General features: G+C 52.8%; 1 protein-coding gene across 22 annotated transcripts in view; it reads right to left on the bottom strand.

Annotated features, from left to right (window-relative positions):
• Positions 1-18,165, bottom strand: part of DYSF (dysferlin) — a 217,632-nt gene that overhangs the window by 95,099 nt on the left and 104,368 nt on the right. For all 22 annotated transcript variants that reach the window (XM_041755218.1, XM_041755223.1, XM_041755224.1 and 19 more), the window contains 7 exons: positions 16,445-16,600; positions 12,710-12,841; positions 12,447-12,613; positions 11,486-11,600; positions 11,093-11,198; positions 10,682-10,824; positions 8,731-8,904 (listed from right to left, as the gene is read on the bottom strand). In XM_041755218.1, coding sequence (XP_041611152.1) covers positions 8,731-8,904; positions 10,682-10,824; positions 11,093-11,198; positions 11,486-11,600; positions 12,447-12,613; positions 12,710-12,841; positions 16,445-16,600 — 993 coding nt within the window. The remainder of the gene's footprint in view (positions 1-8,730; positions 8,905-10,681; positions 10,825-11,092; positions 11,199-11,485; positions 11,601-12,446; positions 12,614-12,709; positions 12,842-16,444; positions 16,601-18,165) is intronic.

The following is an 18,165-nucleotide window of genomic DNA, read 5'->3' as shown; positions in this document are numbered from 1 at the left end:
ATGGTCCAATGCCTCATTCATACAGGGCTCAGGGAGCTGGCTCAGGATCTATGACCTGGAGGCAGGATGGAAGATGAAGGGGCAAGAGCAGTGGTGAATGAAGCAAAATGACTGGCTGAGTAGAGGGCCCCCAGGGCCGAACAAGCAGAGGACAGAGCCACCACAGCCACACCATGGAGGTCAGGAAGGAAACAACAGGGCCTTGGCGGGATCTCAGGGGACTCTTGGGAAACCCTCTGTGCCATCAGAGTCAAGCAGCCACCCTCCTGGCTTCCTGAGTAGGGCTCAGGTCCAGTGCCTGATGGGCCCAGACAACACAGGTGACAGAGCTGTTAGGAAGAAGGCTATTACCGGGGACCCTATCTTTTATGTAAACAGCATCAGGGCCCCCCAAAAGCACCAAGTGCTGGTGCTGGCCTGCATCATCAGAAGAGCAGATTATTAAGTTTTCAGGTGTTTTGCAAGCTGGGTGTTAAACACGGCCATTTGTAACAATTAAGTCTTATAAATTTATAACTACAGAAATTTTTTTCAAGAGGTGGGTCAATCTTGATTTGACTCTTGATTTCAGCTCAAGGTCAGTCATGACCTCAGGGTCGTGGGATCAAGCCCTGCTTTGGGTTCTGTGCTGCATATGGGTCCTGCTTGGGATTCTCTCTCCCTCTCCTCCTGTCCCTCCCCACACCCTCTAAAATAAATAAATACATTTTTTTTAAAAGGTGATAAATACTCAAACTCATCACTTCCTAATCATTTTACAACTTTTGACTATTATTCCACTCCTGGGGGTATTTATATCTAATGTATCTGTGGGCTGGAAACACTATATAACCATCTGCTATGGCCCATCTCCTCCTATCTCCACTCTCGGTGACGTCACACGGCTAGCTTGAAATTGGCCACAGCAGGGATATTTACACCATGGAAACCAACACGTACTACAAACTGGGTTGGGTTTGTTTTTTGGGTTCTTTTTCTGGTTATTAAACACTGACTAGTATGCTCTGGGGTGAACTGCCAGGACCTCTCCTTCACTATTGGCTTTGCTGGGACATCCAAGTAACAAACAGCAATGTAGGGTAGTATGCTATAAACTCTGTACAACCCCACCATTATCCATAGAATTTCTCGTAACAGTCATGTGAGGAAACACCACTAGAATCATTATGACTTGCCTTCTCTCTACCTCAATTTGCTCATCTATAAAATGGGAATAATAAGCCCTATCTCTCGGGATCACGGGGGAGTTAAAGGAGATAAAACACAGGGCAGAGGGCAATGCCTGGCACAGGCATAGGCTCTAGAATGGCTGGTTAGCATTGTTCATAGAGAGCCAGAGAGTAAATACATTCACCTTTGCAGGCCATATGGTCTCTGTCGCAACTCCTGAGCTGCCACTGTAGCAGGACAGCAGCCACAGACATTGAAGACACAAATGAGCACAGTCATGTGTGAATAAAGCCCTGTCTACACAAGACGGCCGAGGATGGACTTGGCTTGTAGGCTATGGCTTGCTAACCCCTGCTCTGTAAAGGGAGCTTATTATTTTTGCTGTTATCACCTCTATCCTGAAAGTGAAAAAACTAGGGCCCAGAGAGGTCAGTGTCTTCCCTAGGATGGTACAACAAAATAACTGGCAGAGCCGGGGGTCTCCCAGCAGCCCCTCAGGGCTCTTCCCAGCTTCTGCTTCCCCATCAGAACCAGACACCTGAGCAGGGTTCAGGGGCAGGACAGGGCTGAGCGCCAAGTCAGGGCCTTGGGGAGCCCAGGGCCCACATCACAGCCCTGGCCGCCCAGCCTCAGCTTCCAGGGAAACCCCACACAGGCTAGCAGGCCAGGCCAAAGGAGAACACTTTAAAAGAGGGAACTCGGGAACACAGACCTCCCTTCCTAATCAGGGCTGATTGCAACCTTAAGTAGAATAGCAGGAAAGGGTGCAACCCCATTTAATTTACAGCTGGAGCAGGAGCTTGGAAGCAGCTGCAAAAATCCTTGCAAAACTACCGGCCAGCCCCTGGGGAGCTTGGGAATGGAATCAGGAAACCTGGAGAATCCACAGTGCCACGTGTGGGCTGGCTCAAGCATCTGCGCGTATGCATGTGTGCACAAGTGCCCCTCTAGGCTTTCCGTGTCTCCAAATTGGAGGCTGCAGAGAATGCTCAAGCAGGTTTGACCCCTGTCAGAGTACCTCCATAATTAGGACAACCCCCGTTTGTCTGGGATGGCCCTAGCTTACGCCTGTTTCCCAGCATAATTATGAAGAGTGTCTCAGACAACAAGTTATAAGGTCACCCTAGCAACCAAAGATGTAGACCCCAGTGCGCATACAATGATACTGTACAGAGATGGGGCACCCAACACATCTGCCCAGCTGTGACACACACACTCCTCAGCACCCATGCATGCCTGTGTGCTGCCATTTTGTCTTGAGCACACAGACACACGGTTGGACCCTCCAGACGTCAGCCTTCAAATCTTGAATGAGACAGATCCTGGGGTCCACCAATTTGAAGGAACTATCCAAATGGTCCTTCCATGTGGGACAGCAAGGGGGCAGGGATGCCCCTGCTGGAGAGACCAGCCAGCCTTCAATCAGCTCCTGCTAGCACAAAACCAGGTATAGAACAGGTGCTCAAGTAGCATATTCAAGAAACAGAATCCAGGGAAACACAGAACCACCTCTCCTGCCTGGCAGACTCAGTGGGGATTTTGGTTACTTTATGAGGCAAACCCCTCTCACCTCTCAGATGCTGCTCTCAGATGAGCAGGTCAAAATGCCTGCTCCAGGAACTAGGTCTGGGTACTCTGCAAAAAGCAGGGCTTTATTCAGGCACAGAGATGGACTCTCCCCTCCTCACCCACATCTGACCTCCTCCTCAGGCAGCTCAAATCCCAAATTACTCCTCTCTGGCACCATTACCCTTCCCTGACTCCCCTTCCCAGCACTTCTGACTCCCAGCTGCCCATCTCCATCCTTAGGCTTGGGCTTGCTATCCTGTCTCTGTAGATCCTCTCCACTTCCGGCCAGGACTCAGACTTTGGACAACCAACTAGAGGCTTCTCAGGGTGGGGGACATGGTGCCAGCTCCTTCCTCTCTAGCTGCCCTGCCTCTCCAGGGAAGTCAAGTCACATGGCTACACAAGAAAAGTGATGCTAACATTCAAGACTCCAGCCAGCTGCCCAGGACCCTCCCTAGGACCCCACTCGAGGGCCTTCTCTAGGAGGAAGACATTATGCCCTAAAGGGAATAGGAGTATGAACTTGGGGACAGAGGACAAAAGAGCCCACTGTCCGGCCTTGATTCTAGAACTAGCCATTCTATGCCACTGGGCAAGCCCCCTCTCAGAGCTCAGTTTCTTCTGGAGTAATATTAGGGGCTCAGACTTGTTCTAGAACAGCATTGTCCAGCAGAGCTTTCTGCAATGATGAAACTGTTCTATAGCTACACTGTCCAATATGGTAGCCATGAACCAGGTGTGGCTATTGAGCACTTGAAATGTGGTTCATGTGACTATGGAAGTAAATTCTTATTTTAATTACTCTAAATGTAAATTTAAATACTCTCATGTGGCTCGTGGCTACTGTATTAGGCAGTACAGTTCTGGAAACTTGGTATCCCCAACTGTAAAATGGGTATAATAATAGAATCCAGTCTTCTGGGGGCACTGTGAGGATAAAATGAGACCATGCACATAAAGCTGTCAGCCTGATCTCTGGCGCATGGTAAAATGGATTTTAGTAATTCTTATCCTCTTTGGGGTTCTAAAGTCCCTTGAGAATTGGAAAAAAACACGGACCCTAGACCTGAATTTACACATCATAGACACACACACACACACACACACACACGTTGCACATACACGTATATCACACGTGTGCACACATCATATACACCCGTACATACGGGCACATACATATCACACACACAGTCACATGGCACACAGCTTGTGTGTGCACACATATCATCCATGTGTTTACACATCAGACACACTTGCACACACAGATCACACCCACACACCCATAACTATGCGTCCAATTTCAAGGGGATCCAAAGCCAGGTGGAGAGCACCTTTCAAACATGAAAGTTCCTTCCAGCTCTAAAAATCTCCAAGGCTATGAGCACATGTTGCTGAGTCTCCATCTCCTTCCCTCCTGCCCAAGCTCCGGCATCTCAGAAAACCTTTCCTAACACTCGAGGCCAAGCACAGAGACAGGGCTCTGGAAAAATCCTTGCGCATGGAGGGCAGGCCCAGGGCAAGGGCGACAGGATGGATTCTGTGAGCTCATCCCAGCAGCCGTCACCAGAGTTCCCAGAGAGGCTGGTGGCGTCAGGAAGGGGTGCCTGGGTGGGAGCCGGCGGTGGCGGCAGCAAGGGGTGTGGGGCGAGGAGAGGGAGGCTGGATGGAACAGGCTATAATAGCAGCTTTGTGCTCTGCTTCCCAGCTCCCTGGGAACGCCAGGAAGATTATGAAACCGGTGTCTTTGGGAATGCCAGGATATTAGCTGGAAAAAGAATAATACGAAAATAAAATAATACTCGGGATGGAGACAGCAGACGATTAGCAGACGGAGCCAGGGCCTCCCGCTCCACGGAGGGAGCCAGGCTTGGCCCCAGCAGAAGGTTTCAGGGAAAGGCTGCCGGTGCTAATGAGCAGACAGGGCCTGCCTTCCAGCAAGATGTCTTCAAGAGGAAAACTGGCAAGCAAGGCGCAGCCTGCTGGTGGACCTGTGGGCCAGGAGAGGGGTGGTAGGAGGCAAGGGGGCGCCGCAGGCCTAGTCCTCAGGCCCAAACATCCAAAAATGTCAGATTACCAGGAAGTCCACCTGACCACCACCACCCACAGTGCCTCCCTAGACTCTTTCAAGGTCTGCCTCCAAACATCCTCTTCCAAGAAGCCTCCCTCATTAGACAACATCATTCTGGAATGACCCTTATTCTGCCCTCCAGCACTGCAAAGATGCAGACCCTATTGGGTTTATTTGTACTCATGTGTGAATCAGACAGGGAGGGGCTCCATCCCAGATCACTAGCCAAGACTCCATAGGCCAGGCCTCCACCATCAGATCAGGGGATTCTTAGAAGTGAAGATTACTTTTCTCTCACCAGAGAGCAAGGAGAACATGTCGTCATTCCCTGCTTCCCTCTCTAGGACCCTGGCCACACACCTTCACCAAGTAACAGATACACCCTGCCTCTCTCAGAAAGGCATCCAAGTAGGGGAATGGGATGATGTGACCACCTCTCTCATCTTCCTGATGCACAATATGTTGTTTCACATCCTCACCACTCAAAGATGGTCCTCAGACCTGCAGCATTGGCCTCACCTGGAATCCTCTTAGAAATGCAGACTCTCAGGTTCACCCAGTCATGGAATCATGAGTGCATTTTAACAAGACCCCACACACTGTTCCCACATTCACTAAGTCCGAGAAGCACTTCTTTACATGTGTCATGTAGTTATCCCTTACAATGACCCTAGGATGCGGTGACTTTTACAGATGAGGGAACAGAGTTGCTAAAGGGATAAGTGACCTGTCTGCAGCTAGGAAGGAGAATTCAAGCCAAACCTGCTCCACTGGGACGCCTGGCCCATCCCACCATGGCTCCCACTAAGTGAATCAGCAGACATCAATGAGCAGTGGGCAGGACTAGTACTCAAGACAGCAGGTGGGTCTTGGCACTCAGACGACTGTACCATCTGCTCCCATGATGCAGGGTGGACTTTAGCCCTGGTGCCTTGCTGGAGCATCAGTACCTCCCAGGATAGAGGACAGCAGATTCAGGGACAGGCGCATATATGGGTAACCATGAAGGGGTCAAGGTGTGTGTGTGTGTGTGTGTGTGTGTGTGTGTAGGTGCTGATGGAGATTCATTCACTGAAGTACAGAGTGGTCCAGATAGTTACAGTCAAATGGGCCTGTGGCCCTATCCAAATGCTGGCCACACCTAAAGACTTTCCAAAACTGTGTCCTCCAACTCCAGGTTTGTGGGATCCAGCCTCTCCAACCACTGTCTGCCTCTGGTTCTCTATGTCAGCCAAGTTCCCCCAGGACGCAGAGGGCTTCACTATGTTGGCTTCTCCTGTGCCTCACAGGCGAGTCCCATCAGCTTCACAATCAACCACCTCCCCATGTCTGTTGACTTGACATTTGATTTCAATGCTCCCTCACGACATTCTCTCCCGCATAAAGAATAAACGGATTGGTTTCTCTGTTTCTGGGAAGTGCCCCCCTTCATTCTCCCAGTCACCGAGCCATGAAAGCTTGGCAGTGGGTCCCCAGTCTTGCTCATCTTCTTCCCCCAGATCCTGGCCAGCCCCAGAACCCATCCACACTTCCGTCCATGTGTCTCTGGCTACCTCCAGCCTCGCGTCCTCTCTCCCACGGCCCTGGCCTCCCTGCACTGGGCGGCCTGGAAAGCAGCTGCCAGATCCGCCTTCTTCACACAGCACTTAACCGTGTGTGTCAGACTTGCCAGGGCCAACCATGAACTCATCGCAGCCCCAGGCCCACCCCGCCCACCCTGTGGCCCGGCAGTGGGAGAAGCCATGCCATGCACCCAGCAGAACCTCTGGGCCATTATGACCCTCCCCAAGCTCTGCCACTGTAATTCCCTCTACTCTGGCCCCCAGCTCCCCCCACAGATGTCACCTCATCCCAGATCACTAGCCAAGACTCCTGATGGTCTCCTGATGGTCTCCATTCTTCCACGCCAACCATCCTCCATGGCTACTTGATTAATAGCCCAGAAGTCCAGCTCTAACCAGAGCATTCCTCTGCTCAACAATCCATGCTGGCTCCCTATTGTTCATTGAACTGAGTCCTGTGGCCATCATCCGTAGCTCTTTGCCCAGCACTGTTTGCAGGGATTTTTGTGTTTTTTTTTTTTTTTTTCCTTCCCAGATGCTCTTCTCCCCCTCCTGATGGTGCTGTCAACTACAAAAAAGGAGCATGACCCAGGAGAGCCAATCAGAACATTCCATTCCTCACCCTCAGGCTGGCATGGGCACATGACCATGACAGCCAGTCAGTCACACCCAAGACTGTCACGGCATTATGGAGAAAATAGCACTCTCCTCTCTGTGGTCTCCAGATGTGAGGAAAATAGAGGATGCCAGGTGGGCTGTGCTATTTTATCTAGCAGGGCTTTGCTGGCTGTAAAGTTGATGTTGGCCTTTTTTATAGGCACCATCTTTGTTACCACCCAGAGTGAGCCAGTGTGAGAATGAGGCCAAGACAGAGGGGCGAGTCAGAAACAGAATTCCAGGTACTGTGTGAACCCCCATTTCCTGCCCGGCCTAATGCCGGTTTCGCCTCTTGGTCTCTCCCATCGATCTGAGCCCTTAAACTCCTTTTCTCTCTGTAGCCCATATCACTGAGTTTCTATTCCTCAGGGTGTCCACCCAGGCTTCTCAGACCTGGCCCTGACTCTGAGCTCTGCCAAGAGCCCACCCCTCAGCTGGAGCCACAAGACTATCCCTAGGCCCTGTCCTGTGCTCAAGCCAGGCCTTTTCTGACAGGAAAGGGGGAGTCAACAAACACCATCTCTGGCCCATGAGACCTCTAGCTGGGGCTGCTCCAGCTGGGTTAGCAGTTTCCTCCCACCTAGCCTGAGCATGAGCCCAAGCAGCCCAGAGATCTGCTGTCTCCTTTCAGCCACCCCACAACTTGGCCCCAAGACATCATCAGGTATCTAGCATTATATGACCCTCAGAGGGTTTCCTCTCCCATACTGCCACCCCTAGACCTGGCCCACCATCAAGGCCCGAGAGGGATGGAAGCTCCTCTTGGGCCACCACCAGTCTCAACTCCCTTCCCTGGATCCATCCCATCAGATCCTGGGCCTGTTCTCTGTACTCCCTGACTCAGGGCAAGGCCCCACTGTTCCTCCCTCCAACTGATTCCTCACATACATGCACACACACCAAACTGATACACATGGACACACTCAGATCCCATCAGCTATCAGAGTTGGTGGGACCTGCTCTCGGAGTCACATAACAAAGCCCCAAGTGGTGGGCAGTCCTGGCTGGATTTCAGAGGAAGGGCTTCATGCTGGGCATCTCCTCCCACCTTTAGGAATCCCCAGATCAAAACAGAGTGGAGAATGGCCCTACTCAGACTGTCCAGGAAGGGCCTGCTCATCTTTTGGGGCTGGGAACCTTGAGCTGATGAGGGAACATCCAGCTTGCTTCTCAATTCTACTGGCTCCAGAAAGTATACACCAAGGCAGGATTGCCAGCCTGATGTTCAGTTTCTGGGGTACACCTCTCCCCCCAAAAATCTCAGGGATGCCAGGAGATAGGTTCTGTCCAACCAAGGAGGACTCATGTCCAACTAAGGACATGGCCATTCAGGGATCATCAGGCCTCTCTGGCTACTCCCAGGGCCTAGGCCAAATCCTCTCAGGCCCACTCTGTGGCAGCCAGCCTCTTCAAGAAGGGCCGGATCCCTTGGTTCCAGACATAGCTCAGACCTGTGACCTCTATCAGACAGAGATCCTCTCTGCCTGTTCCCATCTTGATCACAAAAAGAAACAGCAAGTCCCCCAGTGTCAAGAAGGGAGCTGTTTTGTATTAGGACACCCAGACTGCCCTCCACTTTCCCCACAAGCACCTCCAAAGGAACTGAAGCCAAGGTGACCAATGTTCCATCCAAAGTCCTAACCTGGGGGGCTCCCGCTATAGCCCTGGAAAAGCAAGCCACACCTCCCCGACCCGGCCACATACCAGAGCCCCTTCAAGGGCAAACACGGCTGCAGGCCCCGTCTTCTCCAGTGGTTCCATGCGGCGCCGCCAGCGGCGGCGGCGGAAAGCATCAGTCTTGCGGTACTCCAGGTGGAACTTCCAGCCAAAGAGCGAGGCGTACTCCCAGCCCTCACCCTCTGCCTCTGCCTGTCTGTGCTGCATGGGGAGAACAGGACAGACTCAGGCACTGCTCCGGCGGCCTGCAGGAAGGGAGTCCTTGGGCTGCCCTCCATGATTCCCTACCCACTCCACACCAGCACCTTCCAGGTGGGAACAGCTAGGAAGGCCACCTAGAGGAGGGGGACTCTGAGCAGCTTCTGCAATGACAAGAGTCCGGATCAGAAAATCAGGAGGGGAAAACGCTCCCTGGGCTGTGGGGATCCGAGGAGCCAGAAAAGGCAGGTAGGCTAAAGCAGGGATGAAAACATCAGGCTTTGGGTTTGTTTACTTGGATCATGGGTGGATTTCACGAATCCAAGTTTTTCTTGTCATTTCCTTTTTCTTCTTCACATCCCAGCTTATAAAAATTGAGGGGGGTCAATGAGGATTGTTTTCCCAACCCCAGGCTATTTCTTCCTGAAGCTAGGCTTAGGTCAGTGTGGAAGGCCTCCCTGTATTTCCTTGAGGGGACCCTCTCCCAGGCCTAGAGGGACCTCTGGAAGCCCCTTCCTATCCAGGTGATGACCTGACACCGTCCTCAGGTGCCCCTCAGGCTCAAGCCATGAACTAAGCAACAAGTACCAGTCCTGGAGGGCAGCCACATCCCTCACCAGTGATGGAGCAGGCAAGGCACACTGTCTGACAAGGGTCACCTTTATCCCATGGGTGCCCCAACAGGCAGAGCAGAGTCTGTCTGGCTCACGGCACCACAAACAGTTTGCTGCCCCAAAGCCTTGCTTCTCCCTGAACCCAGTGACATCCCTCTCCAGATTCCCTGTGCCCAAAGAGAAAGGAAGAAATCTGGGTCATGCCAAAGACTACTCCTGGACTGATGGAGGCCTGGTTCTTGGGCCCAAAATCAGATGCGTGCATGGGAAGAAGGAATGCACAAGAACAAGAGGGAACAAGAGGGATCCGGGGAGGCAGATGCTGAGGCTGTGCGAGACATGGGCATTTGGTGAACTCCAAGAGCAGGTACATGCATCGTGTGCACTTATACATGCCTACTCTACTCCTCTGTCCTGTGGGTACCTGGGCACACCCATGGATCTGTGTGCTTGCACTGTGTATGTTCTCCAGTGAATAACAACGGAGCCCACCGGGGCCCCTCTACCAGCCAGCACACTCACATGCTGCATACATCCTCACCTACTAGCTCCAGTGGCCCCGTTCCACAGGGACTTGCCCATGCTGAAGGGAGCAGGCTCCATGGGGAGGGTACCCGCCTCAGCCCACTCCCGGCAACTATGGCTGGTGACAGAGCTTGTGGGGTACAACCCCAACCCCTTTGCCTCCAGGTGAGGACAATTCTGTGGTGCTCCAGGGTGTGCCCCTCCCCAAGCCACAGCTCAGGCCAAAACTGACATGGCCTGATACCACATCCTTGCTCCCAGCACTCCTGACCACACTGCTTCTTCTAAAAGCTCCATGTGGCCAAACCCCTGTCTCAGACTCCACCTCCAGGACCCCCAGGCACAGACCCAGTCTCAGTATGTCTTTGCACTTTCTGGGTCTGTGTGTGATCCCAAGCACGTCTCCTTGCACAGTCACAGGTATCTGGACGTGTACTGGTGTGATCTGTGTGTGTGCTATAACCTGTGAGCAGCAGTACACGTGCTAGGTGTGATCCATGAGCATCTCCAGGGAGCCCATATGCCTGATACATGTCCTGAGCACACATGCATGTGTCTGTACACACAGGTGTGCACCTGTGCCCAGCTGGCCTCCTGCAGCCAGGGCCTCACCCCTACCCACCACCATCTGCCAGACTCACCCTCTTCAGTGCCTCCATCTGGCTGAGGTCCCTTCTGCGCAGGCGGACCCAGCGCCGCCGACGGTGCGTGTAATACATCTTCTCAGCAGGAACCCAGTGCTTTGGCTTCCGATCCGGGGGGATGGTGATACTGTACTCCCAGCCTGGAGGAAGGGTACCCATTGGCCTTTGCCCAGCCATTCCCCATCTCTCTAGAGGCTAGCTGTCCCACCCAGGCACAGTCACAAGCTCGTGACTGACCACTAACTTAATTTGTAGCTGGAAATGAGGCCTGACTCAGAAAGTCCCCCAGATAAAGAAGCCCAGTGAAGGCCAGTGCCCCAGGGCACAAGGCCCTGAGCTCATCTGTCCCACCAGCACACCTCCTGAGATTGCTGGGGTGGATCTCACTGGGCTCTACGTGCTGCCCACCTTGCTCATCGACGGCCCGATTGAGGTCCGTGGACCACTCTTCATCTTCCCACTTCCAGCCCAGTGGGCACTCAATGTCATCCTTAGGAAGCACCTTATCCCCATTCTAGGGCAACACCGGACAGGCAAGCATGAGAAGAGACAGATGTTATCAGAGGAGCAGAAAAGATGCAACTTGACAACATACATTCTTGAAGCCCCAGGTGCAATTCCAGATCAGTGTCCTACCGGCACTGGACTTCACACTGTTTCTCTAGAAACCAGAGCATGAAGATGGGGACATGGGAGCAGGGGGTAGCATCCCATCTTCTCTTAGCCACAGGCCCCTCCTGAGCCCAAAGGTCTGGGACCCCAGGAAAGCAAACCCTCCCTGTCCCTGGAGCATCCACTCACCACATCTGTGTAGTTGTCACTCATGTAGATCCATTGGCCTCCAGGGAGCCGGGTCTGGTTCTCAAACACCTCCTCCACAAAACTCAGGTGGCCCGCGTCCATGTCATGGAGTAGGCTGGGGGGGGGGTCAGAACCTCTGCTGAAGAGAGCCCACCCACCCACCCACCCACCACCTTCAGCAGAGCACTCTTGGGTCCTTAGCCAAGCTTCCTGCATCAGCCTCACCCAACCAATAAGAAGGTGGAGAGGAGAGGGAAAAGGAGGGGCAGAGCATCAAGGGAGAAGAGCAAAAGGAGACTCAGGTGGACCTAGAGATGCTCACAGACAGAAGAATACATCAGGGCCCAACATAAAGAAAGAGAGAGACACCAAAGAGAGAAAGAGCCAAAGACACCAAAAGCCTGGTGGGTAGTTAAACAACCCACTATTAGTTGTTGAAACGTTAAAGGCAATCAAGCTGTATACTTAAGATTTGCATACTTGAAATAATATATGTTATACTTCAATTAAAAAAAAAGAAAGGAAAGAAACCCAGTTTGTTGAATGTCAACCAAACAGGAAAGTAGAGAGGAGAAAGAGGTAGGGACAGTGTTGCAGCTGGAGGGCTTTGTTCTGAGAAGTACTCGGGGGGGACGGGAGTGGGGAAGGCTCAGGCACAGGAAGGGTTAATACAGGGAGGAGGAAACAGGCTGTGGCCTCTTGGAGAAGAAGTTTGCAACCAGTGGATGCAAAGTCAGACAGAGGCCAACTTTAGTTTAATATTAAAGAAGTTCCCCCTTGTTCGAGCCTTTCCAGAAACAAGGCTGCCTAGCAAGCCCCCAGCCCCGGAAGAGTTCAAGTGCAAGCCCCTGTGACCAGCATAGGGGCAGTAGGAGCAAGTAGAACCATTTATAGGACTATGGCCTTTCAGAGAAAGGACTAGGGCAGAGGGGGTCCCCCAGGCTCCCTGTCCATGACTCACGTCTTCTCTGGACACACGAACCAGTCTCCGGCCCAGGTCCAGCCAGCTGAGGGGCGGAAGCTATCCTTGGGTAGCTTGATCTTGCCCATGACATCAGAAAACTTGGGGTAGGTGAGGCCTGTTGTGCCCCAGTTCCCAACCAGGGCCAGTTTGGTCTGGTTCTCATACTGGAGAGCAAGGGATAAAGAGAAGTGAGTGGGGACCAGGGCAGCTTTGGGGGCAGGGGCAGGAAAGGGCAGGACGGCAGGATGGCAGGCACTCACAGTTTCAGCAAAGACGGACAGCTTTCCCTCAGCAAACTGGTTGAACTCCTTCTCATCCACAGAAAGCCCAAACCAGAGTTTCACCCGTATTTGTACTGGCATCCGGGCTCCGGGCACCCCCTCCATGGGATACTAGATACCAGAGAAGGACAGAAACCCCCGATCCCCTTTAGGATCAGGATGTCCCTACTGAGTCGGGGTGGGGTCCTCCAAGGACTGGGCCTAGCAGCCTGACCCCCCCTAGATACATGTCCTGTTGGAGGACTTATTAGAAATTCACAGAAAGGGAATATATACTTAAGAAGGCTTCTCCATACCTGCCAAGATTCCTTATCTCCAAAGGAGACCACATCATCTCCACCTAGGTGCTCAGTTGAGGCAGGCCTAGACCAGCACCCCTCATTCTATCCTCTCCCACCACATCCCCATTTCTGTTCTCTTCTAGAATAACTCTGCCCAGTGGAACTTCTTGCTACAAAATAGTTTATATCCGCATGGTCCAATCATGCTAGCCCCATGTGGTGAGCCCATTGAGCCCTTGAAATGCAGCTCGTATGGGACGTCTGGGTGGCTCAGTGGTTGAGCATCTGCCTTTGGCTCAGGTCGTGATCCTGGGGTTCTGGGATCGAGTCCTGCATCGGGCTCCCCGCATGGATCCTGCTTCTCCCTCTGCCTATGTCTCTGCCTCTCTCCGTGTGTCTCTCATGAATAAATAAATAGAATCTTTTTTAAAAAAAAATGCAGCTAGTGTGACTGAGGAACTCAATTTTTAGTTTTATTTCATTTTAATTACTTTAAATTTAAATAGCCCCTTGCAGCAACCATGTAGGATAGTGCAATTCTAGAACATATCTTTAAAGAAGATACAATGATCCAGGTCTGGAAGGGGAAGAGGTTAAAACCTCCTCCTTTATTTAGTTTGTTTCAGGGGCACTGTTATTTTTTGGCTAGATGTTAGTATACCATCTGATACCACTACCCTTTCAGGCACTTATCAGCAAGTTAACCACTAGTCACTGGTCCTCAATTGCTTATTATCCTGAAACTTTCAGAAGCTCTGCCAAAATGCAATAACCACAACAGCCCAACATTAAACATTTATTCCCCGCAACTACTTTACCGTGTGATTGAAATCAATGGTCAGCTACAGCCTAAGGAGCAGAAGTTCCTCACTCTTAGAACAACACATTATCCCTTAGAGGAAGTAGCACAAGAAGAAGGCCCTAGGTTTCATGTACATGAGCCTGGAGGGGTACCTCCTCTGCAACAGGAGGCTGAATGTGAAGAGAAAGGAGTTTTGATGGCTTCAGAAGAGGAAAGGGGAGCCAAGGTAAGAGGTCACCAACAGGTAGAGGAGGCCTGGATCCCTAGAAGGAGAGGCCAAGCCAGGTACGGGGAAAAGAAAGGGGTGCAGGACATGCCAGGGTGATGACAATCTCCCCCGTCACCCAGCCTCTCTGCTTCTGGTTCATCCTCGGTGAAGCCCAGAGGAGGCCCTGAACCCACATGTCACCCCCTGGCAACCTCCCATGACCATTTGCTTCAGCCGTCTCCTCCCTGGGGTGGTTAGTGGCCTTTTTCCCTCCAAACCACCAGCCCCAGGGAGATGGCAGGAATGCCTAACCCCCCTTCCCCCCTACCCCCCCACCGCCGGTCTCTCCCCTGCCCTCCCCCAGACGGGGCCAGCCTGCCTGACCCAAAATAGCAACAGCAAATAAAGAAATGTCTAGTTTGGGGCTCCTCTCCCTCTCTACTAGTGCTCATTTTTTCCAACTTTGGTTTAAGTTAAGAAACACCAATGTTTTCTTGGTCTCTGCTTGCTGCCAACATTTTTGTAGAGCTTGCTCAGGAGCTACTGGCAGGGCTCATAAACTCAGTGGGGAAGACTTCGAGAAACAATTCTATATCTTTTTTTTTTTTTTGCTTGGAATCAGGGAAAATTTTTCAGTTTGTGTTTCCCCAAGGCTGCAGGGCCAAGAGGTCAGAGCCTGAAGCTCATCCTGCTCAAGTGCATCCCCACTGGCACTCTAGCCAGACAGCCTTTCCTGGTCAACCCAATGCAATGTGGCAGCTCCTTGACTTCCTTCCCCTTCAGTCCTGCTTGGCAAGGAGTTAGCTTAGGAGATAGAAGCAGGATGCTAGGAGGTTAAGAAAGCACCAGGGACGTGCCCTATAGGCAGGTGAGAGGCAGCAGCCCACTGCCTGACACATCCTCACGCTCTTTCTGAGCAAAGCTGGTCTCTCCAGCAGCCCTGAGTCCACGTATCTGCTCACCTCTGCCTTATGTTGGCCTCCAGTCATGCTGGTGGAGCCTCCTCTCCCCTGAGAGCAAGGGAACACCCCAGAAGGTAAAGGGGACAAGAAGGAAAGAAACTGATATTTACTGATCACCTCAGTTTAGCCAGAGCCATGAGCTGTGTCACCTAATTCAATCCATAACACACATCAAGTGGGCAGTCCGATGATCATTTTACAGGTGAGAAGACAGCCAGAAGTTCAGAGAGGGTAGGCAATTTACCCAAGGCCACACAGGCTTCCAGCCAACCCTGCCACCTGTCCACACTCACTGTTCTGTCAAAACCTGCCCTCTCTACTCAGGCCAGGGTGGGACAAGAAAGAAAGGCCAATATATGAATGGGTTGACCCACAGGCACTTGAGAGGCTCAAGGCTAAGGCTAGCCAACAATGACTTCCTGGAAGAGGAAAGGTGGACACTGGTCCTGGTGTGGATGGACAGAGCGGTGGGGAAGGGAAGGCCAAGAGGCAAGGGGCCGGGGCAGATGGACCAGGCTGGGAGGAAGGCCAGGCAGTTTATAATGCCAACAGAGCCATCTGAACTGAATGGAGAGTGGCGAGGGGAAGGCCTGCCTCCCACCGCCACTCCTCCTCCAGCAGGACAGCCTCAGTGACAGCCCTCCAGACAGGGACCCCGCCCCCCTCCTTCAGACCCAGGGCAATCACAGCACAGGAAGAGATTTTCCTAAATTGTGTCCTGGCCACCAGGCACATGGCCCCAACCAAAACAGCCTTGGCTCTATGTCCCCACATTAATCTAGAGAGGAGGATCATGGGCACTCAGGCAGCTGCTTACATCCGTGACCCCAGACTGAGCCTGGCCAGTACCCTGAAAGAAGATGGGCAGGAAGCAAGGATGGGGGCTGGAAGAACATAAAGGAAAGGAGAGGTGCGGGCAGGACAACATGAGGGGCACTGGATCACGAGCCCCCAGCATCCTGATGGGCCAGAGCCACAGGCACACTCAGCGCCTAGACACCAGCCTTCCCATAGGGAAGAACCTGAACTTGAGCCTGACTCCAGTCGGGGTCAAAGCACACAGGCAGGGCAATGAGGTCTGTACCAGTTCTTAGAGGCTGGGGTCGGGGCTGAGGGCTAAACCCCGCCCTCCCAGAGACCTGACCCTGAGATGGAGAGCAGCCTCAGGAGTCAGCCCTTTCCAGACAGCCTAAGGGCAGCGGCGGGGGGTGGGGGGGTGCATAGACCCTGCCTCATTCATTTCCAGCATCCTGTGATTCCCGCTCTCACCTGCCAACTTTCTAGACCAGGTATATGGGGCCCAGGGACTTGACAGAGGAGAGAGAAGGGAAATGGTTTTGCACAAAGCCCTCCACCCCTTCTGAGAGTCCAGAGACTGTCAGAGGGAGAAAAGGAGACATGGCAGGGGAAGGGAACTACCTGGGAGGAAATATGATCATGACTTGAGAAAAAAGAACCCACTTTCAGAAATATCGTCTGCAGCTTCCCACAGTTCTTGCCACAGTAGCTGGCGCCCCGCCGGGAGAAGAGGACCTCGTGCGCAGGCACCCGCTGGTACGCCACTCGCTTGTTTCCCTGCAGCATCCAGATGATGATGTCGGGCAGGCTGTTCTGGGGCTGGAGAGAGGGTGGTGGCAGTCAGGGTGGGGAAGGCCCACACCCTGCAGCCCACCATGAGCCACTGGAGGCCTCTCCTCCCCCTCTGCCCACTCCTAAGAGCCTCCTTGACCTCCCATGGCTGGCTGGGCACCTCTGTCTTCAGCGGCTATGAGCCCCCAAGGACAGTTGGGGCATGAGGCTGCCTCTGCTCGCATGAGGAGCCTGCCAAAAATTCACTGAGCTGAGTTCACATTTTCTGGGAAGAGAGGCTTCTAACTAGAGGCCAGAGCTAACGCTTTTAGATCCCCTCCACTGCGTAAATAGGTGCTCCTGGAGGGCAGAGATTGGAGGATTTGATTTGACCTGAGAGATAACATCACACTTAAGATGCTACCCTTTTTCCTTACCCTAGAGCAGCAATGAATCCACAGGTGTCCTTCCCGAAGGACAATCCCTTCCTCCACCCTCTAAAGCAGGGATTCATGGTGTCTGGTCCTTTTCTGGGACTAGAGGCATTGGGCTCTGAAAATGGTGACTAGATCAGGACAAAACTTCAAGGCCTGAGCACCCCTCAGAGCCACTAACTCTGAGTGAGAACCATTGGGTACAGCCCACCTCACCACCAAGGCTGGTGAGCAAAGTGTGCTCAGTGAGGCGGCACGGGACCTCTAACCAGGACCACGGCTGAGAGCTGATGCTCCTGGGGCCTCACTGGGCATGCCACAGGCTCACTCACTCCCTATGGCATGGATAGGCAGCCCCATTTGCCAGGTGAGGAAATTCAAGCTCAAAGAGAGTAGGAGCCAACCAGGTTTTTCAGCCTCTAGAGAGTGGTTCCTAACCACTCTACCAGTGTGGTCTCCAGAGCAGCGGCACAGCAGCTCCCAGGAACTTGCTAGAAATGCAATTCCTCAGGCTCTGTCCCAGACATGCAGGGTCATACAGGGCTTGTAACCTGTTTTAACAAGCCCTTCAGGGGATTCTGCTGCACTATCAAATTGGAGAAAGACTCTCTGGGTTCCCTTGCCGACAGTAGCACCCATTTGACCTTAACCCCTCCCAGCCATAGCACAATCCACGCTGAGAGTTCCAGGGGCCATCCAGTTTAAGATTACGGAAGGCAGCCTTTGACCAGTCCAAGAGGATGGTCTGTAACCATTGTATGGGGTCAGCCTGTGGCTGGGCAACACTGCTGCCCCAGGTAACTGGCCACATGCCCCAAGGCCTGCTCAGGACGAGTCTAAGGCTGACTCTGAGGGACCAACTCTTTGGGCTGCCTTCCCCTTCCAAGCAGCCTCCCACCTGCAACACCTCCCTCTCCCCTTCAACAACTGGCTCCTCCAGAAGCCCCTCTTGGGCCCTGCCCTTCCCCACACTCCTTCTGCAGAAATCCTTCCTCATTAGCCCCAGCCCTCCATGGGAACCACACACCTCTGGGTGGACTGGGCAGCAGCTGGTCCGCCTGTGACATATGAGCAGAACCCTATCCTCATTCTGGATAAATCTGTGGAATGCTTGCTTGCCTTGGGAACTGGGTGGGTACATCTGACCTGGGGCAAGGGGGCATGGGTGGTATGCAGGGG

The sequence above is a fragment of the Vulpes lagopus genome, chromosome 5 (assembly GCF_018345385.1).
Source record: "Vulpes lagopus strain Blue_001 chromosome 5, ASM1834538v1, whole genome shotgun sequence".
Classification (NCBI taxonomy): domain Eukaryota; kingdom Metazoa; phylum Chordata; class Mammalia; order Carnivora; family Canidae; genus Vulpes; species Vulpes lagopus.
The sequence above is the reverse complement of the archived record's forward strand: the minus strand, read 5'-3'. Positions and strand labels throughout refer to the sequence as shown.